The following is a 27827-nucleotide window of genomic DNA, read 5'->3' as shown; positions in this document are numbered from 1 at the left end:
CAGATAGTGGCCGACTGCTGCTTATCCCGCCATACATTTTTCTGTATATGACGGGAGGTATCATGACCTTAGAAGGCAGACTTGGGAGTCACACTGCTTGGGTGCAACTCTCAGCTCTGTCGCTTACCAGCTACGACTGTGGGGCAAGAAGCTGACCTCAGTGCCGTGGAGTCCCATCCGTACGTGGGGCTGACACCCACCTCGTGACGCTGTGAGAGCAGCACAGGCACACAGGGCACACTCAGAACAGCGCCTGGGACATGGCAAGTGCTATTATTACACAATTATGTGTAAGTGGATAATCACCAAACATAAGCAAAGGGGTCTGTACGTGTAGCTTTATTTTTAAAAATTAGAATCATAGTATATACACTTTGGCAACAGTGTGTCTGGGTTGGATCTTCGTGATCGGTCTTCCACTCCTTTTTGGATTGACTTTCTTCTCTGCATGGTTTTTCTCAAGCTTGTTCTCTGTATCGCAGATTGCTTACATCTGTGTCAAATTTGTTCCTTGTTGTTTCAGATGAGTTTATTATTCCTTTAATATTAGTTTTAATGACTTTAAATGCATACGACATCAACTTCAGAAGGAACTCAAGATACAAACCTGCCCACAACCATCTACCTGATACCCAGTCCACCTAGCAGCTAGCGCTTTTGCCATTTTTTGTGGATCCTTCCAGAGGTGTGTATTTTTAAAGGAGCAAACACATAATAGTTTGGCATGAATGGTAGTACTCCATGGTCTCCCATCCATACCTCCTTCATATCGTACCTTGGGGAGCTGTATTATATGACATGATTATCATATAAAGGTCTGCCTCATTCTCGTTAATGGCTCCATATTCCAACGTATCCATTGTCATAATTTATTTAGCTGGTCTCCAATTAATGGGCATTTATGTTATTTCCAATATTATACCTTCATAAATGATATTGCAATAAATAATCTCATACATACATCATTTTATATATATGTAACTTTACATACATTTTATACACATATCACACAAAGGATAAAGTCCTCCTACTGGCATTTTTATAGATATTGCCAACTGTTTCCCATAAAAAATTGCATGGCATTATTTTTGTCTTTAAAAAACCAACTATCTACATGTAATTTAGTTAATCTATAATTTAATGTAGATAATTAGACTACACTTTAATATCATTTTAATTATCTACATTTTACTGCTTTTCCCCATACTTTCTTCATTGAGATATAAAATATTTGTAGACTCCTTACTGTGAATATACTCTTTAATTTACAGTGTATTTTTAATTACTCAAATTTTTAATTTATAATAAATTTGTAACTTATTACCTGAAATTGTATCCTGGATAGTCTTCTTCCAGTATACATTTTTCAAGAGTCTTTTGCATGCTATGTTCTTTTTTAAAATTTTTATTCAGCTTTTCTTTCATCAAAATCTGTCATTTTGAGTAACAGAATTAGCCCCAGATTGATGATGAAATTTTTCCTGACTCCTTGCTCCATTTAGCAGGGGACTATTTGAGTCCTTCTTTCTGGACAGGACTTGGAGGGCTGGGGACTGACAGTTGTGTTCTCGGCTCTGATTCTTGTCTGTGGGCAGCAGTGAGGCAGGGGAGCATCCAGCTCTTGGGAGAGCCCTGGTCAGTTCCCGGCAGGAGACCCTGTGGGGACAGTGCCTTTGACAATGAGGTCATCAGCCCTGATTCTCACTCCTCGCTCTCACCCTACCCCTTAGTTCTCCCAGCCACTGAACACAGGAGGGAAGGGAGTTTGTGGGCCAGCTGAGGTCAAACGCCAGCCGTGGTGAAGGGAGCTCCCTACTGGGCTCTCGTCCTCCCCGACCCCCACCCCGTCAGACTGTTAGGGAGTCCCAATCTCTTGCCCATTCTTTAGTAACATTTACCCCTGTCTTTGATGAAGTGTTCTTGGCAAGACGTGGAAATTCATTTTGGTCCAAACAATAAAAGCTTACACTTAATCAGTTAAATATTAGTTGAGCCAAAGGAGAATGAAATTCATCCAATACTTGGCCTGCTTACCAATTAGGTAATGCGATTACAAGTCTTGAAAAGCAGCAGACAAATTCAGCACTTTTTATTCCAAAATGAAATAGGAGGTCAGATATTAAGATCCTATTCTCTCACTTTAATTATATCCAGCTAATAATAACAGCAGCAACAATAATAATGGCAAACATATAGAGCATGTGCCAAGCATTTCTAAGGACTTCATATGTTTTAACCCACTTAAAGCTAAATATGTCACTTAAAGTCTGACACAAATGGCTACACTATATACCACGGTAGGCTCTGTGCTCCAGTAAAGATTGTTTGCAAATTTGCCTTAGAGCTTCCTAGTGGCCAATTAAGAATGGAAAGATAATCAGTTACATTACAGTGACTATAAGATAAAAATAAGCCAATTTCTCAGGAGACCAGAAAATTATTGTTTCTGTTAGCCAGGAGAAAATTCTTCCACAGTTCTTCAAAAACTGAAATGTGTACAGCATACCAATGTCAACCTTAATTAATAATTAGGACCATAAACTATTTCCTTATAACTTTCTTCAGTGGAGTCAGAGAGCTTAACAACTATTATGAGGAACAGATAATCCATTAGAAAATCCTCCACAAATATGTTTTTCCAAACTGAGATTTTATAATTATGAAGCAGCACAGAAGTCAAGGATATACCGTTAGGTAACTAACAGGCAGACGCCCTTGTTATGGTTTGAGGAATCAGCCAGCCAGCCAGCTAAGGGAATTCCAGCCCTATGAGAAGGGGCAGTCTAACCGGCCACACGCCCTCTGTGGAGGTGAGACTGGGGAGTGTCTGCCCACAGGCCACGGCTCTTTAGACGCTCTCGTGGTGGACAGCATCACCGGCTTCGATTCTTCACCTCTTATCATAACTTGGAGCTTGACCTGTGACTTAGTAGTTCCTCCTACTGAAAGTGAACTTGGCTATTCCATGGGCTGGGGCGGAAGTGACAGGACGCAGGTTCCAAATCCAGACCTCAAGAATCCTGCCTGTCTTGCGTGTTCTTTTGCGCCTATGCCATCACCATGAGATGAACTTACTCTGGGTAGTAGCTGCCCCTATTATGGGCTGCCACATAAACACATGTTAGGCAGAGCCGTCCCAACCTATCCTGAGGCAGAGCCAGGCCCTGCAGGCAGTGGCAGAACTGCCTACCCACTTTACAGACCCACAAGCAAAACAACTGCTTTTGTTAAATGCCACCGGGATTTTTTGCGGTTACTTGTTTGTTACATGGCAACAGCTGACTGGTGTAATCGTGCTAGGTCATTTTCCAACATATGAACAAATAAAAAATGGAGGTTCCAAATTTCCCCCCATAGAATATGGCGACGATAATTTAGCTATAAAACCATTTAGCTGCCATCTACAACCTAGAATTCCCTGCTTGGCAACACATAAAAAAAAAGAATTTATTAAAGGAATCTATAAAAAGTTAAGTGCTAGGTCTGGCATAAGAATAAGAAAGCTCAGGTCTCATGGAGACTGGCCATGGAGAACACCTCTGGGCCTCGGTTACCTCGTCAATAAAATGGGGACAATCGACACGGCGCTCAGCATCTGTCGGCTGTTATTAACCAGCGTGCACCTGGAAAAGGAAACAGTGTGTGGATGTGAAGGGGTGGGTCTTTACTTGGAGCAGTTCAATTTGGAAAATTCAGTAAGGGTGGAAAAAAACGAAACAATACATTAAAAACCAACAGTGACAACAAAGAAGGGTGTTTTGCTGTGAGGAAGCTCTCAGAGTTGAGCTAACACAACGTCTTAAACGGTGCTGGGCTAGTTAGCTTGAACGTCTGGTAATGAAAATGAGCTAAATGGTTTACTTAGAAGTTTTAAAGAAATTAAACAGGGCTCAGTGTGCCTACATGTTAAAAATATTGTTTAGGAATAAAGATGCAAATTAAATACAATGAAGCAAGAAAGAATTGTGGAAGAAAACTGGCTTTATCAGTAATTAACTCTATGGATTTCTCTAGGCCTCAGTTTCCCCATTTATAAAATGAAGAGATTGGAGAAAAGAACCTAAAAAAAATTCCTTTGACCTCTTAAGAACAAAGCAAATTTTAAATAATGTTTGTTTTCTTTGTAAAATAAATACGCCTTAGATGTTAGACTATAAAGTCATGGTCTGTAAGTGGCTAATGGAATAAGGAGTTCTGGAAATGCACGAACAGATTTCAAAGGGAATAGATTGCATGCAAAACAGCTTATGAAATCAGTGGCAATGCTAAACTGACTCAATTCTAAACACGTAATCCTGGAACCAGAGGGGTCAACGGCGAAACATGTTGTTTTAGCATACAAACATGATTACAAAAGGAAGAAGATGTTTTCCAGAACCTCACAATACTGTAGTCATTTCTGGAAACTAAAGGTCTTAAAAATATGAGTAGAGCTACAGAAATATAAGAAGAGTAATAAAGTGATGAAACCCTGGAGCTTGTGAAGAAAGTAAGTGGGAAACGACTAAATTCACGGAGCCTGGAAAAGCAAGAAGCGAGGGGAGAAAGGAAGGAGTCTACGATGACCAGCATATTAATGGCAATTAATAAAAATTTATTGGCAACAATATAAAAGAAAATTAAGTCAAGCTTAGGAAATTCACTTTGATGACTGGTGAAACAGATTATAATAAGGTTTGCTATGACTAAAATAATATGTGAATTAGCTAATTCTCTCTGGCAAGAATCCTGATACAAGAACCTGAGATTCTCTTAGTTTTTCTTTTGTCTTTTTATTTCCTAGAATAAAAAGTAAATATAAATTAAATGTAGACCCAAAGAACTGGATTAAGTCTCGAAACATTATCTGGCCAGTTACTACAAGATACCATTCCAAAACAGACCTGATCTTACAGCCGGGCTGGTCTTCCTCCGGCGGATCCTGAGGGCAGATTCTACGGGCGTCTTTGGTAAACAATCCCAATAGTACACGACCTCTACTGTCTAACATTACCTTCATGTCTCATTAGAGTTGCTTTTATTATAGGTTAAGATAGATTCTTTCCTGCATTCTCAAGTGCAGGAGCCTGAATATCTTTTAGTCTTCTCTTGACAACTTAGTTTTCCCAAAGCACAGATCATGAATATTAAGCTCAACAATGAATGAGCCCTTGGGGAATCCGCCCTGGGCACAAGAACCCTGCCATCGCCGCCCGAGGCTAAGTGCTGACCCGGCTTCTATCACTGGTGAGTCTCTGTTTCTAGAATTCACTAAAAATGGTTAAACCGCATCTTCTCTGTCTCAGTGGCATTTGAAAAGTCGAGATATCCACCGCACAACATAAAATTCTCCACTTCGCAGCGTACGCGCCCACAGTTTCCACCACGCTGTGTTGTGCAACCATCCACTTTATCTCATCCCGGACTATTTTCACCCGTCCTCCCCCAAGACCCTGTACCTGCTCGGGGTCAGGCCCATCGGTACGTCTGTCCTCTTTTGTTTCTGGCTTCTCTCGCTCAGCCTTATGCTTGTAAGAGTCATGTGACCGCCGCATGTTCGGTAGCCAACATTTTTTGAATAGGGCCTAAGGAGTAAAGTACAAGCTTTTCAAATTAAGTTTGGTTCCACACACAAGACTGGTGATTTTGATGCTGCTCACGCACCAGCAGCATCCAGGGGGAGTTAAACACTGATACGTGGGCCTCATCCCAGATAGATCAATGGCAATCTGGGGGTTGCAGTAGGTTGGAGCACTGGCAGTTTTAAAGGTTCTCCAGATGATTCTCTTGTGTGGCCAGGGTTAAGAGCTACTACAAACGGTAACCTGAGGTGGGGCTGGGAGTCGGCATTCGACAAGTGGCCCATGTGCTTCTTCTAAGGCAGTTTTAGAGATACTGCAGGGCACCAATAATTACTCCTAAGAAAATAAACGGCTTCGTCAACAGGGGTTTATACTGCTTTTAAATAAGAAAACACACACGCTAACTTAAAACATTTGTAATATGTTAAAAAGAAATGATTTTAAAGCATATTTAGTGAGAGTGATGAGGGGAAGTCCACACATCTGCCCATTCCTTCTCGTGTGCTGACGGTCCAGAGCGGAACCTACTGGGAAGCAGCCTTTTCCACCTCCTTCTCTGAGGGTAACAGGAAACCGGCTTCCTTTTTTTAGACATCAAACCAGTCTCAATACTGTCAACAAACTGTGAAACTCCCAATTTGCCTTTCATTCGTAATGGCCAGTGTACAAAGAATGTTCTTCACATCATCAGATAAACACACTGGAAATTTTTAAAAATGCAATTGCCAAGAAAAATGGCAAACAAAATGGAAAAGGAAAAAAATTCAGAGAAGGAAACCTCAAAACAGCCTGAAGTAGACTTCACTACACATTAGAGTATGATAGTTAGGACTCTACATGTTGATAAGTACGAATGTTCTGTTAGAAGCCAGAGTCGGTCGGCCTTGCGCCCTTGGAGTGAATTCCGATCGGTCCCGTTGCCCTGACAGCCTCGGCTCTTAACAAAGCGTCCTCCTCGCGACCGAAGCGTAGCTTCTGTTTCCAGAGTGTTCTCCAGATCTACTGCACGACCATAGACACGACCTGGGAATTTTTCACCTTGTCAGGCAGACACGAACAGAAAACAAAGTTTGGTTATTTAGTACGTTAGTTCAATATGTTAGATGGTGTTACTGTTGTCTGAATATACTAACATATTTTTTAAAAATAAAATTTTAATTTCAGAATTGTTTAGGTGTACAGAAAAATTGTGAAAACAGTTCAGAGAATTCCCACATCCCCACCTTCACATTGTTTCCCTTGTTATTTACCTCCTATAGTAGTATGGTACACCCAAACTAATAAGGCAATACTGATACATAATTATTAACTGGAGTCCATATTTTATTCTGAATCCACCTAGGATACCACGTTACTTTTAGTCTCATGTCTCTTTATGGTCCTCTTGGCTGTAACTGTTTCTCAGATTTTACTTGTTTTTTATAATCTTGACAGTTTTGAGCAGTGCCGAATGTCACAAAGTAATAAACTTTTAAAGATATCTAATTTATTCCTAGATTCAATTAGTGCATTAGAAAAATCTGACTTAAAGTAGTTCTAAAAGGAAAAAAAAAATTTGGATATAGTTCAAATTATTAAAATCAACTCAACTGGGCTTGAACAATTGGTCTTATTGTGTATAGAGACAAAACACAAAACAGAATAATTATAACTACTAGTTAGAATTGTCATTTCTAAAAATTGTAACTTTATGAATTAATAAGCATTCAAGTTGGATTTCTCTAGGTTCCCATCTTTGTTGTTGTTTTTACATAGCCATAAAGTTAACATTATCTTGAGTTCTGTTTTTTCTCACTATTTATAAACTTGTTCATGTGTCAGAGTAAAATGTATACTTGGCATTTTTAAAAGTAGCACAGTACTCATTCCATCATATTAATATATCCTATTTGTCCAAATACTCCCCATTATGGAACATTTGGTTTGCTTCCATTTTTTTAGAATAGCATTAACAATTTACAGTTGAACTGATTTGCATTTTCTCCAGCAATGCACTAAGTACATGCTCCCCTACGTGCTCACCAACACTGAGCTTTATCTTTCAGGTACTTTCTACTCTAACTCGTCTGTAATACGACTATAAAGCTGCTTTGCCATGCATTATTGGAGCAAGATTGTGCATGTGTATGTGTTTGGTGGGGCACAATAAAATCCTCAGAAGGATTTTGATATTGGAGTTACTGAAACTAAGATTTGGGTGAGGTTTACTCGAGTTGAGGCAGATGCCCCCATTGCTGCCTGGATTATACGTATTGACACATTTTAAAATAGTAAACTTTTAATAGTGTACACATTTAGTTCTGTCATTCAAAAACATTTTTATCTCATAGTATGGGAAAATGTATCTCGTGTTTAATAGCTTCTCTTTTTTAATATCCACTAACTTATCACCCATCCACAAGAGAGATACATATGTTATTCTGGTTTCTTCAGGTTTTATATTTTATATTCTGGTTTCTTGCCAATTTATAGTTTATATTCTACTTTTGAACCCACTGTAAACTACTGATATGGCTGCGGTGCCAATAGATATAAATTAATTCTCTTTCATATCATTGGATAATTTCATTCTCTACTGTATTACTTTTGGGTTGGCAATAAAATAAGTTATTATAATAGTTTGAATCTACAGTTGGCCAATTTTGAACCCCCAATGTCATAAACATCATGTATTAAAGTTTCCACAATCAATTTTAAAGTCTAGTCTTCTCACTGTAATCTTTTAAGAAGCGCTTTTTAACATGTTTGACCCCTTTCAAATGAGTTTCACCATCACTCAAAATCTGTCAGGGATTCAACTGGTAACAAGAATCACAAAATTCAGAGCTGGAAAGCATAATAGAGACAACTTCACTAATCTTTATGATTTAAAGGTAAGACAACAGAGGCCAAGAAAACCTGGATCACCTTCCCGAATTACAGCAAGTTAATAGCAGAGTTGGGATTCTGACCATCTCAAAGCCTACAACAATGAAAAAGGAACTATCTTTGACTTTTCTTGCCCTTATATTCACGCTCACACTAAAATAATTTCACCTTTCATTTTGTGGATTATAAACCAGGTCAAATTTTTAAGAGCATAAGAGTGGAAGTTTGCCTCCTACAGGTCAAAAGAAAGAAGAAATCTTTTAGGTTTTTGAGAGTAAAGTTCCGACGACCCTTATGAAGCACAAGTGTGTTTTAAAACACTTTTTTGGGACAGTAGCTCTTAGTGTAGAACAGGAAGACTTTTATAAAGGGTGCTGCCTTTGTTCTCTTTACTATTAGTGTGACAAGTTTTTCTATATTCTTTTTTCAGTCGAATATGGTGCTACCGTAGCAGAAAAGAATGACAGAACACTGAATGGTATGAATCCATAATTAGAAAGACAAGAAAATGTTCCTTAGCAACTGAGAACATGATCTCTCTTTTTCTTTTGGTATTTCCTCTTCACTGCTAAGGAAGATCTGAGTGGGCAACGAAAACCCTAGCATGATGTCGGGACAACTGGTAACCGTTTGGAAAAAGTTCTTTTAGAGTCTTATGTCGTCTACTAAAATGAATTCCAGCTGGACTAAATATTTAAATGTGAAAGATGAATAAGCACATAAAACTGCTAGAAATCTATACAGGAGATCGCAGTATAATCTTGGGCTTGCAAACGCCTTTCCAGTATAACACCAAAGGAAGAAAATTAAAATAAAGAAATTTTTAAAACATGAAAAAATATAAAGAAACATCACTGTCCCTTTTTCTTCATTAATAATCGAAGAAAGTTTTATTACAATGAGACTGCATTTTCACACAAATTAGTCAAAATTTTAAAAATAATATTCAGTGTTGAGAATGGCTGTGAAAATGATACTTTTAATTTGCAGAGCCTTCTGGAAGAATTTGGTAAAAATATATAAGAAAAGCTAAAATGTCCACAAACCTGTTGATCCAATATCCATCTCTAAGAATTTATCCAAAGGATATAATCATGAATTAGAGGAAAGATTCAGCCACAAATACACTTTTTATAGCCTTGTTTATAATAGCACCCAATCTGGGACTGAACTAAACGCCCGACAGGAAATGAGTTAAATCATGGTAGGTTATTGTGCTGGAAAGACATGAGGCCACTGAAATTATTCTACAGAAATTTACGTAATGATATTGGGGAAACTTTTTATTATGTTACTTAAAAGTAGTAGATTATATAGCATTACGTTTAGTATGGTCCCTCTTACGGATTGTAAGAAACTTATCTACATCCACACACACAGAACGGGCTTTAGCAAACTGTACCCCAAATACTGATAATGGCTACCTTGGTGTGACATTAGGGGAAAGAGACTAAGAGTTTCCTCTATAAATGTTCTTGAAGAGTAATGGAAAGAATTAAAAGACGAATGTTAAAAAAATCCCAGCACGAAAGTGTGAATGGGAAAGAGGAAAAGGCAAGCCATAGTCAGGATAAAAAGGTAAAAAGAATGGGGCCTGGCTCTGAGGAGATAAATGAAAGTATTTAGGGAGAATGAAGGTGCCAGAACGTACAATAAACTGATCAGCGATAAAGCCAGGCGCAAAGCAAGAGCTCGTACAAGTCTAGGAGCCGGGAAGGGAGGCGCCGTGGCACACGCCAACGGGCACGCCTGCGCTTGCACAAGGGCCTCTTGTTATCCCAGGAGTCACTTAAAATGGTTAATACATTTTTCTGCTCTAAATAAAGACCCACGTTGTCTAAAAAGCTTCATAAAAACATACTGCTAAGTGGTCACAGGCAAAAACTCATTTTAAAATAAAGAAACTAGATTTTTAAGAATGGCTCATTGAAAAGTATTTCAAAATGTTTGAGGGTATGTCACTAAAATACAGTAGTTTTTAAAAAGTCTCACTGTCACCCTCTGGAACTTTCCAAAGCCATTAATCGCTCGTGTACGTTTACGGTAGTTCTTGGCTCACTGGTTCACGCCCTTGTCCCAGTCTATGTGGCTCTATCTACTGAGGGGGAAGCAGTGGGGATCGCAGAGGTCCAGGGTCTCTCAGGGTGGCAGTGCCACACGGCAGGGGTTTTGTGATCACAGCTTTGCGTGCCCGCAGACGCTGGCCAGGGTAACGGGAGGTGATCTCCATCAGGGGAATGAACTCATACTAACCAAACTCACAGAGGATTCCTCTGTAAACCAAGACGCTAATTTTATATTTATATTTGTGACATAACCACTAGAGAAAACAATATTCATACATCGATGTATATAAATTTTGAAGGAGACACAGTTCAGCCCATAACATATACTATTTCAATATTTGCAACATCTACTTTCTGCACTTTGTAGATGAGGAAATGAGCTTAGTAAGGTTCAGAAACTTGCCCGAGATCTCACGGTTAGAAGGTGGTAGAGCTGAAATTGAGAACTAAGCCAAGTTTATTCTCCTGCGATGTGACTTAACAAACATCTATATTAGAAGACTTCTAGTCTCAAAGTATTTATTACAATACTTTACTAAATATTTAGTAGTACTAACTATGCAAACACGAACTTCATAAAAAAGATCTATTGTATAGTGAGCTGAGCATCTGTTAATATTAGTAGCGTTCATAATCTTTATCATATTTTAACAAAAACTTAGTGTTAATAGTATACAGGAGAGTAAAAGTGTCAGTATCTACCCAAGTAAAATAATACACTTTATTTTTAAAAACAGTTCAACACTCAATGTTGTTATTTGGAATTTGAACTAAGACAGTATATTTAATTGGAATGACTATCTGTGCAAGGTTTTCATGTAATCACATTTAAGATAGCCATGAAACCAAAAATAATATTCTTTTACCCAAGCATGAGGATCAAATTGCATTTTCTAATACATATATATTAGCTCTATAAATAAACCACTGTTTTCTTATTTTGTTGTTGTTACCTTATGGAAAAACAAAAAAATAAAACTTCATATTACAGTTAAAGCTTAGAAATACAGACTTTGGAGCCAAATAAAATCTTACTTAAAATTCTAGCTCTACTGCATTCTGTGAGATCCTGGGCAAGTTTCTTAACGATACTAAGCTCATTTCCTCACCTATAGAGAAAACAGATGTTGCAAAGATTGAAATAATATGTGTTATAGGCTAAACTGTGTCTCCCCCAAAATTTATACATTGTCGTCCTAACTCCCAGTACCTCAGAAAGTGGCTGTATTCAGAGACGGGGTTTTTAAAAGGGTAACAAGTTAAAATGAGGTCGTTAGGGAGGGTCCTAATCCAATATGACTGGTAATATGACTGGTGTCCTTACGAGAAGAAATTTGGACACAGACAGGTACAGAGGGAAGATGAACAAACACAGCAAGAAGAAAGCCATCTGCAAGTCAAGGAGAGAAGCCTCAGAAGAAACCAACTCTGCCAACGCCCTCATCTCAGACTTTTCGGCCCCAGGATTGAGAGAATGTAAACTTTTGTCGTTTAAGCCATTCAGTGTGTGGTACTTCGTTATAGCAAACCTAGCAAATTAATACAATATGTAAAGAATTTAGAAGAGTGCCTAGAACATGGTAGGCAATTAATTACGATATGACTTTCCCAGAGCTCTTCTAATATTCAATTCCCAAAGCCACACACACACTTCAGCCCTCATGATGCTCAGCTGTCAGCAGCAGCGGACTGTGCTGGGACGGGTGCCCGCACGCTCCTGCTGGGTACTGAGCGCTCTTCATCCAGCCGGTTCTCAGGGATGTGTTGCTGGGGGTGGGCTTGGATGATAATGTGACAAAAGGCTTACGTCCGCTGACGATAAAAGTTGTGACTCGCCCAAGCTCAGTGTTCCTCTCCTGTAACACAACCTGCCATGTGTGCAGGCATTCATCTGGGCTCCGTCACCCCTGTGGGACTTGGGAGCACAGGGGACCAACACGAACCAACATGGAGCTCTGGCTACTATGTCACTGACCCAGGCATTCCATGTCTTCTGCCAGTGTCCCGTGAAACGTGAACAGGCTAACCTGCTCGCTTGTGAACAGGGCGAAAGCTCAGATTCTGGGCAGTTCTTGGTAGTTTTGGCTGACAGAGCCACGGTTTTCTGAAAAAGTTGAGGGCCCCAAATGGGCTGAGTTAAGAGATAAAGGATTCCCCGAGATCCACCAGCAAATGCTTCCACTCGAATAGTAGGGAAGGGAAGAGGGACGGGGCCCCCACTGTCCTACCTGCTAAGGAATGTTTGGGGCTGAGCAGTGAGAGCTGGGATCAACATAGGCCGCTCGCCCAGTGTCGTGGTTGTGCTCACTCACCCGGGGGTGGGAAGGAGGGTGTTACATAATGACAAGGCAGCAAGGCCCAGGGCCCCAGCGGAGAAGAAACTCGACTGTGGCTCCTAGGCCAAGGGGTCCGCAGAGCTGAAGCAAAGGCTGTCAGAAAGAGGGAGGAGAACTCTGCGCAGACTGAAGAGACAGGTATGCTGAGCACAAGCAGGGCAGCTGATCAAAGCCGAAAGTAAACGCAAAGCGTCGCTCACCGGCGTGAGGGGGTCTGTCCCTCTACACCCCTCATACCTCCTTCCCCCTCTATTCTGACCACGGCTGCTTTAAGGAAAAATCACATACAGGGCTCGGTACTATCTGTGGTTTCAGGGGTTCACTGGGGGTCTTATCCCCCACGGATAAGCGGGGCTACCGTATAGATGACGTTCTGGTGGTCGACAAGTTAGAAGCCTGTCCCAAAGGTCCTGACTGGCCGTTATCTACCTGACTGTGGCAGAATCTACCAGTTGGAGTGGACGATAAACTCAAAGTTCAGAACCCTGTTTGCCAAGGACAGTTTCTCTCCTGTGACACAACCCACGACGTGTGCAGGCTGCCCTCATCAGCCCTTCGTGGTGCTCTTGTGGGATTTACACGGATGAGGGACTGACACAAACCAACTTGAAGCTCTGGTTGCTGCGTTTGCTGTGGATAATAAAAGTCCTTTGTCTCTGGCCGAAGTGTCTCCTGCACACTGCAGCATCCCATAGAACAGTAATAGGCGGACCTGTGAAGCCTCTGCCCTGCACAGTTGTGACAGACATCAATCCTCTCTTCTTGGTGACAGCTAGCTAGCATTCTAGGCATCGGGACTTGGCCATTAGAAAACTTATTAGCATGCTGTATTACCAAAGATTATTTCCCAAAGACTTAGCCAATCGCACTACAAAAACAAAAGGCCCTCTGCCTCCTGTGATTTTATCTGCGTGTGTCCAAGTCCAGTGATGATTTCACTGTCTGTCTGAAGTACTAACAGCACTAAATCTAAAGCTCGGCGCCACGCCTCAATCTTTGGTGTAACAACGTCATAAACTCTTGGAATCTGGTCCAGTTTGTTTGAAATGTCCGAATTAAAAATTCCACTCTTTAGTTTATCATATTCACTCAAGATGTAAGATGAAGGCGAGCCGGAGTCTGTGGCATTCTGTAGGTGGCGCTGAATGAACGTGCTGGCTTCAAATTCTGATGCGGAACTGGCAGTGTTGCACATGAGAGTTGAAAGGTATCTGTGCCAGCCGCCCGCCAGGCATTTAAGCACAGTCGGTCTGTAGAGTGCCAGGGAAGAGGCCAGCCAAGAGGAAGCGTTAGGAAGCCCTCCCGAGCAGACGAGGCTTCCTTCATTCACGGGACGCCCCGCGAGACTTTGAAGATGGCTGAGACACAGCAGTTCCGCTGCACCCCCTCCCAGAAGGACCTTTTGCTCTTTGAGAGCACAGTGTAGACGGTAGGCACAGGTCCAGAACCGATCTTCTTTGCTTTGCGTCTGTGCAGTGACTGGGCCCGTGAGCACCACTGTAACCAAATGAATTCCTTCTGTCTCCAACATGACTGCCATTCTGCCAACCCCATCTCCACTCGAGGGGACGCTTCTCCAGAAGGCCACACGGACTCCACTGCCCACGCAGTCTTCCGCCACTTGTGTAATGTAGGTCACTTGTACTGCTCCAGAAGCCTCCGCGAAGGCCTGTATCACGTCACCACTCACCGACCCGATCACCAGCTGCTTCGTGTGTGTGCATTTCTCAATTAAGCGCTCGGATACACCTCCTCGTGCCAGGACGAGGCTCACATTGAACTTGATCAATACCTGTAATACGTGATTTGTCCACAGTTCTTCTGAGCTGTCCTGTTGGACCTTCATGCTTTCCGTTTTGATATTTGCAGACTTATTAAAGCCCAGGTGGCGGTAACTCTCTGTGAGGTCGCCCTCAATGAGAACTACCCGGAGGGGCTGATTCTGTAATTCCTCGATCAGACTGGTACTGGGCACTGACACGGCAGTGACGTATCCGGGGTGGACACAAGAAAAAGCTTCGGGTAAACCTGGTAAGCAGCAGGTGAAGACCCGTGAAATGTCGAACCCGAGCACCGGCGTGCGGTCGCCCTGCTGTGACCCGCTTGCCCGCTGGCACTGCAGCCGCAGCGCTTCTCTGACGAACCCCATGCTGCCGGGATCGCCGTGGCTCAGACCCGCCTCCAACGCTACCAGATCACCGCAGCTGCAAGCTGGCCGAGCGGCCGCACCGCGTCCTTCTGGAAATCTGCCCAGTTTGCTCAGCCCCTCATTATGATCCATCTTATTAAAATGCCTGCTGTGGGTCAGCACCGACTTTCTGCAGCGGGTGTCTGCGAGCAGACTTTGAGGGGTCGGTGACGTGTTTTTACCTGCTTCAGCCTTAGTTTGAGGGGTCGGTGACGTGTTTTTACCTGCTTCAGCCTTAGCCTGAGTTCTAAAAAGTTCCGCTGTTTTAACAGGCTTCCCAGAAAGACCGTAAATGGTCCCTGACTGAGAGGCGACCTCTCGGAGCTCATGCTCTTTCTGTATCAAACCGGCATCTAAAGGGATTTGTAGAAAAGGACACGAACTGCCACTCGATGATTCAAGTCCAGAAAATGTCTTTGTGTTGTCCACGTGGTCAAACACATTGTGGACAGGGACTTGAAGGGACCTGACCGCTTCAATGCAGGAGTCCAAGCCTTCTGACATTACCGACACTATTAATGAAGTGGGGACACCCAGGTGGAGACACTCTTCAGCAGCTCTGCTCCAGGCCCCGACGAGGAATAAGAGAGTGCTGGTCCCAGTTCTATGCACGTTATTCTGCGCCTGCACGGCTTCATTGAGAAGCTGTCCCACCGCACTGGATAAATCCAAACTTTCCAGAAGCCTTACTGTCGAACTGACTAACACACTTTCATGACACTCCTCATCTATAACAAATTTGGATGATTTTACGGGGCCCAGGAAAGTTCTTCCTGTTTCTGCAAGTGATGAAAGTTGTTGCAGCCCCACGTGCCTTCTTTTGTTTATGATCCTGCAAGCCATCACCGTAAATCGTCATCTGCAAACAAAATAAAAACTTAGAACTTTATTGAGTGTAACTCATGGCTATCAGTGCTTTTAAGAGAAAAATAAGATGTGGCCCTTGTCTTTGAGGAGTTTCTGGCATGTAGTTTCCATTCGATGTGGTCAGTGAAACAATAGTGTCCTGATGACATTAGGGACGAAGGAACGGCTGTTGGAGAAACGCCCCATCCCTCGGGGAAGGAGGACTGTGCAGGCGATGGGCACTGTCTCCAGAAATGAGTCCTGAAGAATAATCTGAAAGAATCAGCAAGTTGAAAGAGGTGGTAGTAAAAGCACCTGTATGTGAAAAAACACAGGGCATTGGGGTGAACCAAGCAGTCGAGTTTTATGGGACGGTAAAGAAAGTGGGAACAGTAGGAGACGAAGCTCTAGAAGAGAAACGGGGCTGGATCACACAGGGCGCTACGTGCCGGGCCGAACCGGATCCTACGTGGGAGGCACTGAGGTGTTTCAGGAAAGAAAGATGAAGAAAGAGCTGGAAGTGGTGGTTGAGAGCGTGCACTCCGAATCTAGAGGTCTGGATTTAAAGTTGGCTCTACAGCTTAGCAGCTATATGGCCTGCAGCAAGTTAGTTAACTATTTGGCCCTGTACCCAAATCAGAGAAGTGAGGATAATAATAACAGAATCTACTTCACAAGATTATTATAAGGAGTAACAAGTATAGACGTTGCTAGGAGCAACGTCTGGCACATAGTGCTTTCTGAGGACTCGTTTAATACTACTAATAGTACTAGTACTACTATTATTATGTGTGTTTTGGATATATTCCCTCTCTGAAAACAATGTGGTATATTACCACTTAGATAACTGATGAGTGCCAGGCAGAGAGGCAGAGAGGCCAGTTAAGAATCTTCTGTAGACACCCAGGTGAGCTATGTGGAAGAGGGGTGAAGGTGAGAAGATAGATTTGGTTATTGATTAGAATATTAAAAGGAAAAAAATGTTATTTAAAGGGAAGTTCAAGAGCAACTGGACTTGTTCCACATAATATTTCAGAATTCACACCTAAAACTAACAGGAAGAAGTTACAAGATCAAGACTTTCGCCCAATAAAAAGAGCTTTTAAACAAAGTAGCCCCTACCTGAAAAGCTGTCTATAACAAAATGACCTGTCTTGTGAAGCAGGAGCTGTCAGTTAAAGTAATGGAGCTAAAACTGTAGATTACATAAACTTCTCTTCCATCCCTAAAACATTACAATTCTTCGAGTAATATTTTTTATCACAATCTTTTAAATCCAAAATGTCAAAGAGCAAACAACTCTTAGAGTCCTGCTTTCCCTCCAGTGCTGGCCAGAGCACTGAGGAGGAGCCACACACCTCGGCTCATCCTCGGAGCTGAAGTGCACGCTGGCTCGAGATGCACCTGAGGAAGCCATAACAGGACGAGTCCTCAAAAGCTGCTTCTTACACGCTTTCAAGGACCACAGTGAAAAGCTAGTACAGTCTAGGAAAGTATATAACCAATTGTCTAAGCTCAGTTTCAAATTCCCTTTTGTGAAATTTTCAGTTCTATAAAATAAAAGTAACTCTCGATACACTCAGGCACACCCCTAGATGGCACCGAAACATACCGTAGGGCTCCTGCCTCCACCATCCAGAGGCCCACCAAGTCTAACACTATCTGATCCTAGCATGTTCTTGCTGTCCTTCAGCCCTCACTGCCATATTCCGGCCCCTTTTCCTCCGTTTACATTCCCCAGCGTCAGGTGCTACAATCACTTCCCTGCACGGATACTTACCTGGCAAAGCCAGTAATCATGATGTAGTCCAACCCTCTCCACTCGGTGTTGACCTGTGGCAGCTGGAAACAAACAGGGACACACACGCAACCATGCTGATCGGTGTCCTTTAAGTTCAGGACCTCAAACCTCAAGTGGCCTTCATAGTGCCTGGCAATCTAATTCCCTAGTCTTTTTTTTTTTTTTTTTTTTTTTGCTTTTTATGGTTATTGCTTTCTGGGTTCTATTTTTAAAAGTTTCACCTACCACTGATTACAAAATTTATCCCTCTATATTGCTTCTAAAAGCCTTATGGTTTGGTCTTTTTTTTAAATGGAGGTAAAAGTCACATAACATAAACTTGACATTTTTCTAAAATTTTATTTTATTACTTTCAAGTATACAGTACATTGATTAGACATTTATATAGTTTATAAAATGATCCCTCAAATTGCTCTTTCTCTCCTCTGGCTCTCCATCTAGCCATTGCATTCACGCTAGCTGCATTCCCTATGCCATGCTCCCCATCCCCATGCCCATCCATCAACTACTAATTAGTACTTCTTTAACCCTTCACCCCATTCTCCCAGTCCCCAACCTCCCTCCCCTCTGGCTGTCGCCAGATTTTCCTCTATATTTGTAAGTCTATTTTTGATTAGTTTTTCCTTTTGTTCCTTAGATTCCACATATAAGTGAAATCATATTTATCTTTCTCTGTCTGACTTATTTCACTCAGCATAGTAACCTCTAGGTCCATCCATGTCATTGCAAATGGTAGGATTTTATTTTTTTAGGGGCTGAGTAATATTCCATTGTATATATGAACCATAGCTGCATCCCTATGTTTACGGCAGCACAATTTACAACAGCCAAGATGTGGAAGCCGCCTAGGTGTCCATCACAGACGGCTGAATAAACTTAACATTTTAAAGTGTACAATTCAGTAGGCCTGAGTACATCCACGATGTTGTGCAGCCACCACCTTTATCTAGTTCCAGAACATCTCCATTGCCCCCAAAAGAAAATCTGGTACCCACTAAGCAGTCTCTCCCTGTTCCTTCGCCCGCGGGCCACGGCACCCACGACTTACTGTCTCTGTGGATTCAACTATTCTGATAAATGGGGCCACACAGCATGTGACCGTTTCTGTCTGGCCTGTGTCACTCAGCGTGATGGTTTAACGGTTTTGAGGTTCCTCCACACCGTGTTACGTGGCAGGACATCATTCCTGAGGCTGGGTAACGTTCCACTGCATGTACACATATTTTTGTTTGCTGTTCACCCGTGGTGGACATTTGGGTTGTTTCTACCTTTTGACTCTTGTGAATAGTGCTACTGTAACAAATAGGACATTTGTGTACTAATGTCTGAGTACCTGCTGTCAATTCTTTTGGGCAGACAGGGTGGGTATATGGTAACTCCATGTCTAACGTTCTGGGAACGGCTAACTGTGCTCTACAGCAGTGGACCACGTTACGTTGCCACCAGCAGCATACGAGGGCGCCCCTTTCCGCACACCCTTGCTGTATTCATTTCCTAGGGCTGCTGTGCCACGTCACCACAAACTAGGTGGCTTAAAAGACTGAAATCCAGGTATGTGCAGGGCCGTGGTCCTTCTGAAGCTCCAGGGAAGAACGTTCCTGACCCCGCCGGCTTCCAGTCGCCCCCAGAGGCCCCTGGCTTTTGGCAGCAGAACACGACCTCTGCCTCCATGGCCTCCTCCAAGGGCACTGGTCTTTGGAGTTAGGGGCCACCCTAATCCAGTATGGCCTCTTCCTACGTAATTACATCTACAAAGACCCTATTTCCAAAAAAAAATCACATTCTGAGATTCTGGGTGGACGTGGATTTGTGGGGGAATGCTAACTACTCAATCCAGTACACTCGACAACACTTTTGTTTTTGTTTTTTGGTTTTGTTTTTAAATAATTATCCTGGTGATGTGAAGTGATATTTATTTGTGGTTTTGATTTGCATTTTTCTAATGACTAATGATGTTGAGCATCTTTTCATGTGCTTGTTGGCCATCTGTATGTCTTCTTTGGGAAAATAGCTATTGAACTCTTTTGCCTATTGGGTTGTCTTTTTGTTGTTGAATTGTAAGAGTTCTTTATATATTCTGGATATAAAAACCTTATCAAAATATGATTTTCAAATCATATTTTCTCTCATTTTGTACATTGCATTTTCCACTGTTTTGATAATATACTTTGATGCATAAAAATTTTTAATTTTAATGAAGTCTAATTTGTCTATTTTTTCTTCATCGCTTATGTTCTTGGTGTCATATCTAAGAATCCATTATCAATCCAAAGTCATGAAGATTTAACCCAATGTTTTCTTCAAAGAGTTTTATAGTTTTATATTTTATATTAATTTCACTGATACATTTGAGCTGATTTTTACATATGGTTGAAGTGGTCCAACGTCATTTTTTTTTTTTTTTTGCATTTGGATATCAAATTGACCCAGCACCATTTGTTGAAGAGACTATCCCCCACTGAGTGGTCTTGGCGCCTTTGTCAAAAATCAATTGGCGATAGATATATTGGTTTATTTCTGAACTCTTAATTCTATTTCATTGGCCTAGATGCCCATCCTTAAGCCAGGCCCACATTGTTTTTGATTACTGTAGCTTTGTAGTAAGTTCTGAAGTCAGGAAGTATGTTCTTTTTGTTTTAGCTTTTACATTTATGTTAATAACTCATCTTAATCTGATCTCTGTAAACGCTGTGAGGTATGGGTTGTTTTTCCCTCATGGATATGCAGTTACTTCAGAATAATTTGTTGAAAAGACAAGTTTGAAAAGACAAGACTGAGTTTCTGCTTTTGTTTTTATTTTCTAACATGTTTCGAGAGCTTATTAAGTATGAGGCACTTTGCATGCATTATGTAATGTAGTCCTCAACATGAGGTAGATACTGTAAATAACCTATTCCAATGACGTAGAAAATGAGTTAACCAATAGTAAACAAAACGTTATGAACTAAAAGCTAGACTCATATAATGCCGAAGTCCCAGGTTATTAACTACTCTACAATACTGCCTCTGGCTGCCCATCTGCCCGGGACCACGATAATCCACCCTCTCTTCTGTAGAATCTTCCACTGAGTCTCTCACTTCCAAGCCTTTCTACATTCTTCCAAGCTTGTTCATAATCTTAATATAGATGTGGTCATTGTTTTCAAAGTGTCAGAGTCTCTATTTACGGTTTCCTTTCTATACTATGTTTAAATCACAAGATGTTACTATACAAGTGAAAAAGTCATAAATAATTTAGAGCAAAAGGAAAAAGTCATGGGCTATTTCAAACTTGGTCTGATTTAATTTATATGAAAAAAGGTTTCCCAGAAGAGGCATGAAATTATTTAAACAAAACTAATCTACAAGATAAAGTCGCATAAAATTGATAACAAAATACTCGAGATCTGCTTCAGCATTTGAAGAATCTATTCCAAGTTTCAGAAGTAATCACAAAAAAAGTTTTCGCATTCCTAAGCTTGGAAGAGCTCCTAAATTATTATTTTGAACAAATTACAACCTGCTATAGTTAACGTAAAGCAAAAACTCAAACAAGAATCCCTCGTCTTCAAAGAGGTTGAATATAAAAAGGCAAAGACAGGCAAGAGGATGGAGAAATAGGTAATTTCAAAGATGAAAAGTACCTGTGGCAACTTTTCTTGGCATTGAACTGACACAGTCTGACTCTTGTTCTGCCCCACATCAGCACTGGCGTTTCTCACAAACAGCTCCCCATTTCCTTACTGGGAACCCTAACAACTTTACTTGTCAGCTTAGTGTTTCTTTAACTTTCTAAGAGAGTGGCAGCAGAGTCAGACTACTTCACTGGGATTTTGATGTTACAAGCAGCTTTCTTTCCCCAAGAGCCTGTCTAGTCTTGTCCAAGGTGCTAGGTTTAGAACTAGCTTTTTTTCATAATCAAAACCAACGGTTGGTTTGCTTACCTCCAGTCTATTCCTAATACAATGGTCTAGTCGGATCACTCCACTGCCTAATATTCTAAAATCGTAAATAAAGTTTTTACTCTTTTGTCTGACACAGGAGTCCCTTTTAAAAATTAACTCAGATCTTTTCACTCCTCCGCTCAAAATCTTGCAAAGCCTTTCCATTTCCCTCAGAGTGAAAGCCAAAGTCCCTACAATGTCCTAAAAACCTGCTCTCCTCCGCCCTGCCCCTTTGACCCCTACGGCTCTACGCCACCACCCTGCTCCGGCTCCCTTCTGTTCCTGGGCTGTGGGCACGCTCGCTGCCTCAGCACCGCCGTTCTAGTTGTCTCCTTTTCTAGAAGTCCCACGCTCTTCCCCAAGGCGTCTACTGCCTCACCACCTTTAAGGATTTAGTCAAATGTCCCCCTTTCGGTGGGGCCCACCTCCAGCACTTTATTTAAAATCGCAGACTCCCTTTTCCGTCTACACTCTGGATTCCCTTTATCTGCTCTATTTTCTTATTCCCCATAACACTTACCACCTTATAAAATAGAACACAGTTTGTTTATTACTTATTGGCTATCTCCCTCTGTTAGAATGTAGTTCACAGGAGAGCAATTTTAGACACTGAGTTAGCCCACATACTGAGAACACGGACACTTCAGGATCTCAATAAATATTTGACGAGTGAATGAATGAATGGTTTCCATCATATTTGTTGTCTTAAATTTAAGTACAAAACTGACACAAGACTTCACAGATGCCACTGTCACTACTCCTCCACCATAAATGTAAGGTTCCATCACCTGTGGAGTTGACGTGAGTCCTGCCTGGCACCGCCTTAGTTGAGGCCCTTTAATTGCTTCCAGAATGGTTCTTCCTTCGCATGGTTGTCAATTATCTGTGAAAAGCACAAACCTAATAAGATCACTCCATTGCCTAAAAACATCTATTTACCTCAGAAAATAAAGTCTTTACTCTCTAGTTCTACACTGGTGCCCCATAATCTGACCTCGATCTAACTTATATAAGATTCATTTTCCACCTTTCCTTATAAACCCCATGATCTTGCTCCACTCGAACATGCATTTATTTTCATTTTTGCACGTGCTACCCTCTGATTTAAATAACCCCACACTTTTTTCACCTTGGCAAATGCTATGTCTTTTAGGACCCAAGGTAAATGTCACGTTTCCGAAACCGCCTTCTCCAGTGCCCCGGGGGAGCACCGGCCCCTTCCCGTGCTCCCAAAGCATGTTCCACACACACCCACTCAAGCACTTAGCACCTGAATTAAAAAGTGTTTATGTCTGCGCTGATCCCCGCACTACTCCGCAGGTTCCTCGCTGTGATTCATCTTTCCACTTAGTTCCTTCCAAACTCACCATACCGCTGGGATAGAGCATGACGTGCACACAGCATTAAATCCGTTTTGAGAGACTGTCGCCCCTTCCCACCGGGAAGCCAGAGGGCCACCTCAGTCCTTGTCCCCCACTCGAGCCGGTCCCTGACCACACGCGGGCCTGGGCAGAAGCAGCAGGTCTGGCTGTCTGGACGAGGGCCTGCTTTGCTCAGAGTTAGTCATGTGGGCGTCTGAACCTTGGCAGGGACCGAGCCGGCTGGCTCATCAGGCTACCTGTGTCCGACGCAGAGCGCACGCGGCTGGAAGCGGCGGGACAGCCGGCCAGAGGGAGATGTGTGGCAGCGGCCGCGGCGGGGCCAGGGCCCTACCCGCGCACCCAGACGACGACACCGGCGTCAAGAGCACCCCAAGGCCCACGGCGCCGCACGGCCGCTTCCGCCCACACGCACCGCGCCCCCCTGAGCAGAGCTGCCGCCCCGGGCGGGGAAAGCGCCGGGCGAGCGGGCCCCAGGCGCCGGCTGTGGAGGCCGAGCAGCGTCGGGCGGCGCGGTCCCTCCGCCTCCGGGAGCCCCGCGGGACGCCGCCCCGCAGCCGGACCCAGCCGCCAGGCCCTGGGTCCCCACCCTTGCCCGGGGCGAAGCGGTCAGGGCAGCCGACGAGGGCTCCCCGCGCCTCCCCCAAAGACCTGGCAGTCTCCGGAAGCACCGCGCCACTCACCTCGCTCTCTCCTCCAGTCCCACGGGACGCTCCAGTCCCTGGCGGTCCACGGTCACACCGGCGCTGAGGGACACAGGGACGCCGAAGCTCGCGGGCGGAGACGCCCCCTCCCCGCCCGCACTCTGCGCATGTGCAAAGAGGGGGGCGAGCGGGCCCCGCGGCTGGGCCTGGTCGCTAAGAAACCAGGCGGAAAGTTCCGCTCAACGGTAGACCGAAAAGGCAAAGCGTCATGCTATTGGTGGAGAGTAGAGAGGGGGCGGGACTCAAGGGCCTCATTTATTGACCATTGGGAGAAATGACCGTCGATCATCAGGGGGTGGGTGGGGCTGCAATTGGCCCGCGAGAGCGGCCTTAGCAACGGCTGGGGAGCGGTGAGGCTGCGGTTGGTCTGCACGACCCGCGGGTGAGGACTGGAGCTCCCGGCTGAGGGCGCCGGTGGGCGACATGGTGAGTGCGAAACTGTCCTCCTGCTGGGGCGGGGACTGGGCTGAAGCTTCTCTCCGGAGCAAGGGAGAAATTTTGTTTAGTTCCTGAAATTCCTTTTTCGTGATCCTTGAGTGTCATTAATAACCCCTCCTTCGGTCGTCAAAGAGAAGCGCATGGTCCGCGGCTCTAGGGACAGAGGAGCGGATGTCCCTTCATTTTTTCCCCTCATCAACCCATCAACCGCTAACACCAACAGTCTACGATAGGTTCCCTGCTGGTAACAGAAACCGCTCTTTAGCCAGAAAAGAATTGAATCCAAAGAATAAGATGCTAAACCACGTTAGAGGGCCTGGTCTCTAGGAAAGACGTCCTGAATTCTGAAAAACGGACTGGCCAGGAGACCTAGGAGCTCTGCCAGCGTTGGGAAGGTGGGGATTGGGAAGGCTGCCCCGCTGGTGTACCTGCAGTCCAGGGATCAAGGACCGGCCACTGCCACAACCAGCTCTGAGCACGCGTGAATCTGGCAGCTGCGGACACAGAAACGCGGGGTCCTCTCGTCGTCTCTGTCCCCGCTGCTTCCTACCCCCAAGTTGGGGATGCCATACCGAAACGAGGCTGCAGAAGAGCCCCAGGAGCCACTTGGTGACCTCGCTTGCCTGCAGAAAATGGCAAATAGCAGGATGATGACCTCTACCTTCCCTGGATACCGATAACTGGTCCAACTTTTACCCAGGTCCCGGGAGTAGTTTTTCACCTGGAAAATGTAGGTTTTTGTTTTTGTTTTTTCATTTTTCAGCCTCTGCAACATAGAAAAGTAGGCTAGAAGGTGGGAAAGGGTATTATGTTCCAATCGAGCATCTCCCACAAAATAAATTTTGATGAGACATTTAGACATAATTCTGACATACATCGACAGTTCTAGTACACCTTTGCCTCTTCTTCCTCTCAAAAGGCACACATTTGAAGGGAAACCTATTGGTAAAAAAGAACCAGGCTTTCCACCAAGATATTAATAACTAAAGGCACAAATATTAGCCGAGGGAAAGGGGCAAATTGGTGAGCTTCATTATATAGTAGAGAAGCGGATATTTGAATATGCTTATTAGTTCATCATCAATTATTCTGGTAACTTTTCCAGTTACGTAGTTTATCTTTCACCCGCATGTGTATTTATTACAGGCATCCAACTGCCGCACAAGTTCAGACCAATGGAAGAAAAGAGCAGCAAAAGTCGAATTGAATGAAACCCAAAAACAAGAAATTAAAGAGGCCTTTGATTTATTTGATGTTGATGGGTCTGGAACCATAGATGTGAAAGAACTGAAGGTTCTGAAATTACTTTTAATTCTAAAACATTTTTAAAAACCCATATCATTAACTTAACGCAATCTTTAAATCTTTAATAGTAGCCTTCCGAGACCTTGATATGAAGTCCCTTCACTGCAGGCACCTGCTCCACACTGACAGAACAATATCTTGTTAAGCATTTTATTCTTGTTTCATAAATGAGTTGGCCAAAGCCTAGGGTGTGACAGTGACATACCCTATGGCACAGTAGTCCATAGCAAAAAAAGAATCTAGTAATTAATAGGCAATTTAAAAGCCGGGAATGAGATCGTGGCATATTATAATTTGTTTGCTTTCTATTTTAGGTTGCAATGCGGGCCTTGGGATTTGAACCAAAGAAAGAAGAAATTAAAAAATTGATAGCTGAAATTGACAAAGGAGGAACTGGCACCATTAGTTTTGAAGACTTTTTCGCCATAATGAGTGTAAAAATGGTATAGTGATGATTCTGTTTTTCAAAGAAATATAAGCAGTAGCCCTCTACATGATTTGGCTGGGGCTCTCAGAGGTTTCATAGATAAAGAACTGGACCTAGATTTTTAACAATGGCTGGGGTTCAGACATAAGAATAGCAAGATCAAAGACGTCGTCAAGATAGTAGTGAAGACTGTATAGTGCGGAGAAGAGGTTTTTGTTAGGAAATAATAGGATATGTGGCTGGATAGAGAGAATGGGGCCACATTTTGAAGCTTGGAATTCTGCAAACATTTATTGATTGAGGGCCTGTTTCTGCCAGGCTCTATTGAGACAACGTCCCTGTTCCCTTGGAGCTTCGTCTTTGTAATGGGTCTCAGTTGCTGGGGTTAATACGAAATACACCCTCTTCACCACCCTGTGCCTCTTCCACTTGCAAACCCTGAGTTTAAATACCTTGAGGGCAGATATGAGTGCACTGGCATAATTTTAAAAGTCAGAGCAGTAAGTAAAGTCAGAGCTCAGCTAACGGTACGTTGTTGCTCTACACCCCAGCTTGATAGAAGAAATCAATGAAAGACTAAAGACATTTAGTTGTTTTTGTTTTTAAAGAGTGAAAAGGATGAAAAGGAAGAAATACTGAAGGCTTTCAAATTATTCGATGATGACGATACTGGAAGCATAACATTAAACAATATCAAGAGAGTTGCTAAGGAACTAGGGGAAAATTTAACTGATGATGAGCTTCAGGTATATTTCACTTACTTTTATAACTACAATTTGCATATATGAATATGATTATAATTTATATAATTTATAGTCTTTAGTCGTATTCATAAATATATTAAAAATAAAATTTTGTCTATGGCCATGCCACCCTGAACATGCATACCCGATCCCGTCTGATCTCTGAAGCTAAGCAGGTTCGGGCCTGGTTAGTACTTGGATGGGAGACCACCTAGGAAGACCAGGTGTTATAGCTGTAAAAAAATAAAATAAAATAAATAAATAAATAAAATTTTGTTTTGAGTATATATTTGAATATTCATATATATTATTCATTTTTAATAGACTTTTCATATCTTTACATTTTGTTTTACAGGAAATGCTTGATGAAGCTGATCGTGATGGAGATGGAGAAATAAATGAGGAAGAATTTTTGAGAATGATGCAAAAGACCAGTCTTTATTAATATTGTGTTTCTGTTCCTGCTTAGAATTAACAAATTTGTGTTTGTTGTACAGTTCCATAAGATCTGAACATTCATTTTTAATTTTCAGTTTATATGCACCAGTTGGTCTTCATGTCTAATTCATGTGAGAAGTTAAATGTTTCGACTAATATGTTGTTAAATCTACAACATCAAGAAAGAAAATGTAATGACTTCCTTGAACCATGAATCCAAGAACAGTATTAATTTCAACTGCTATTTTTCGAGCCCGGAGTCCAAGGACTTAAGAGTTTCCTTTAAGTTTAATGAAGTTGGCCCACGTGCAAATGAATTTGGCAAACAAGCCATTACCTTCCCTATTATTTTCCTTTTGTACAACGCTTTAAAAACAGATGAACATTTGCTTTTTCTTCAGTTATTCAGATAAATAAAGTATTAAACAAAACTGGTAACTATGTTAATTTGCCAGTTTTCTTCCTACAAAGAAATTCGAAGCAGCACTGTATCATCCACATTTCCCTACAAGTTTGACCCTTAAGTTAGCATTTATTTAATACCAATACCCTAGGATAGGTGCTAGGAATTTTACTTGTTGTCTCAGTTAATATATTACAACTTGGAAGCTTGTAGTATTCGCTTCATCTGACTACACATGAGAAAAGTTCAGAGAACTTAAATTTAAAAATTGCTCACTTGAGCATAGATACTAAATAAAACATGAATTCTAAATCCTATATCTTTACTCTTTCATTATGCTGCTTCCCTATGGAGAAAACCTCTCAGGGAAATTATAATTTCTGACCTATTTAATTTTCTTT

General features: G+C 42.4%; 2 protein-coding genes and 1 pseudogene across 3 annotated transcripts; 2 read left to right on the top strand and 1 right to left on the bottom strand.

The window, feature by feature from the left end:
- Nucleotides 1-323: 323 nt before the first annotated feature.
- Nucleotides 324-23836, bottom strand: BBS12 (Bardet-Biedl syndrome 12). 2 transcript variants are annotated; one of them, XM_039879554.1, is made up of 4 exons: nt 23652-23836; nt 22378-22472; nt 3555-15878; nt 324-1656 (listed from the first exon to the last, which is right to left on the bottom strand). In XM_039879554.1, the coding sequence occupies exon 3, from the start codon at nt 15860-15862 to the stop codon at nt 13700-13702; it is 2163 nt and encodes a 720-aa protein (XP_039735488.1). In that variant the 5' UTR covers nt 15863-15878; nt 22378-22472; nt 23652-23836; the 3' UTR covers nt 324-1656; nt 3555-13699. The 2 variants fall into 2 exon arrangements, with proteins under 2 accessions (XP_039735488.1, XP_039735489.1); XM_039879555.1 differs by lacking the exon at nt 22378-22472 and having other exon boundaries at nt 325-1656.
- Nucleotides 23837-23952: 116 nt separating this feature from the next.
- Nucleotides 23953-27461, top strand: LOC120616228 (centrin-4). The gene is made up of 5 exons (XM_039879563.1): nt 23953-24098; nt 25257-25403; nt 25730-25858; nt 26451-26588; nt 26941-27461. The coding sequence occupies exons 1-5, from the start codon at nt 24096-24098 to the stop codon at nt 27028-27030; spliced, it is 507 nt and encodes a 168-aa protein (XP_039735497.1). The 5' UTR covers nt 23953-24095; the 3' UTR covers nt 27031-27461.
- On the top strand, nt 26699-26821 carry LOC120616302 (uncharacterized; annotated as a pseudogene).
- Nucleotides 27462-27827: the final 366 nt, after the last annotated feature.

This window comes from Pteropus medius, unplaced genomic scaffold (assembly GCF_902729225.1).
Source record: "Pteropus medius unplaced genomic scaffold, Ma_sr-lr_union100, whole genome shotgun sequence".
Classification (NCBI taxonomy): domain Eukaryota; kingdom Metazoa; phylum Chordata; class Mammalia; order Chiroptera; family Pteropodidae; genus Pteropus; species Pteropus medius.
The sequence above is the reverse complement of the archived record's forward strand: the minus strand, read 5'-3'. Positions and strand labels throughout refer to the sequence as shown.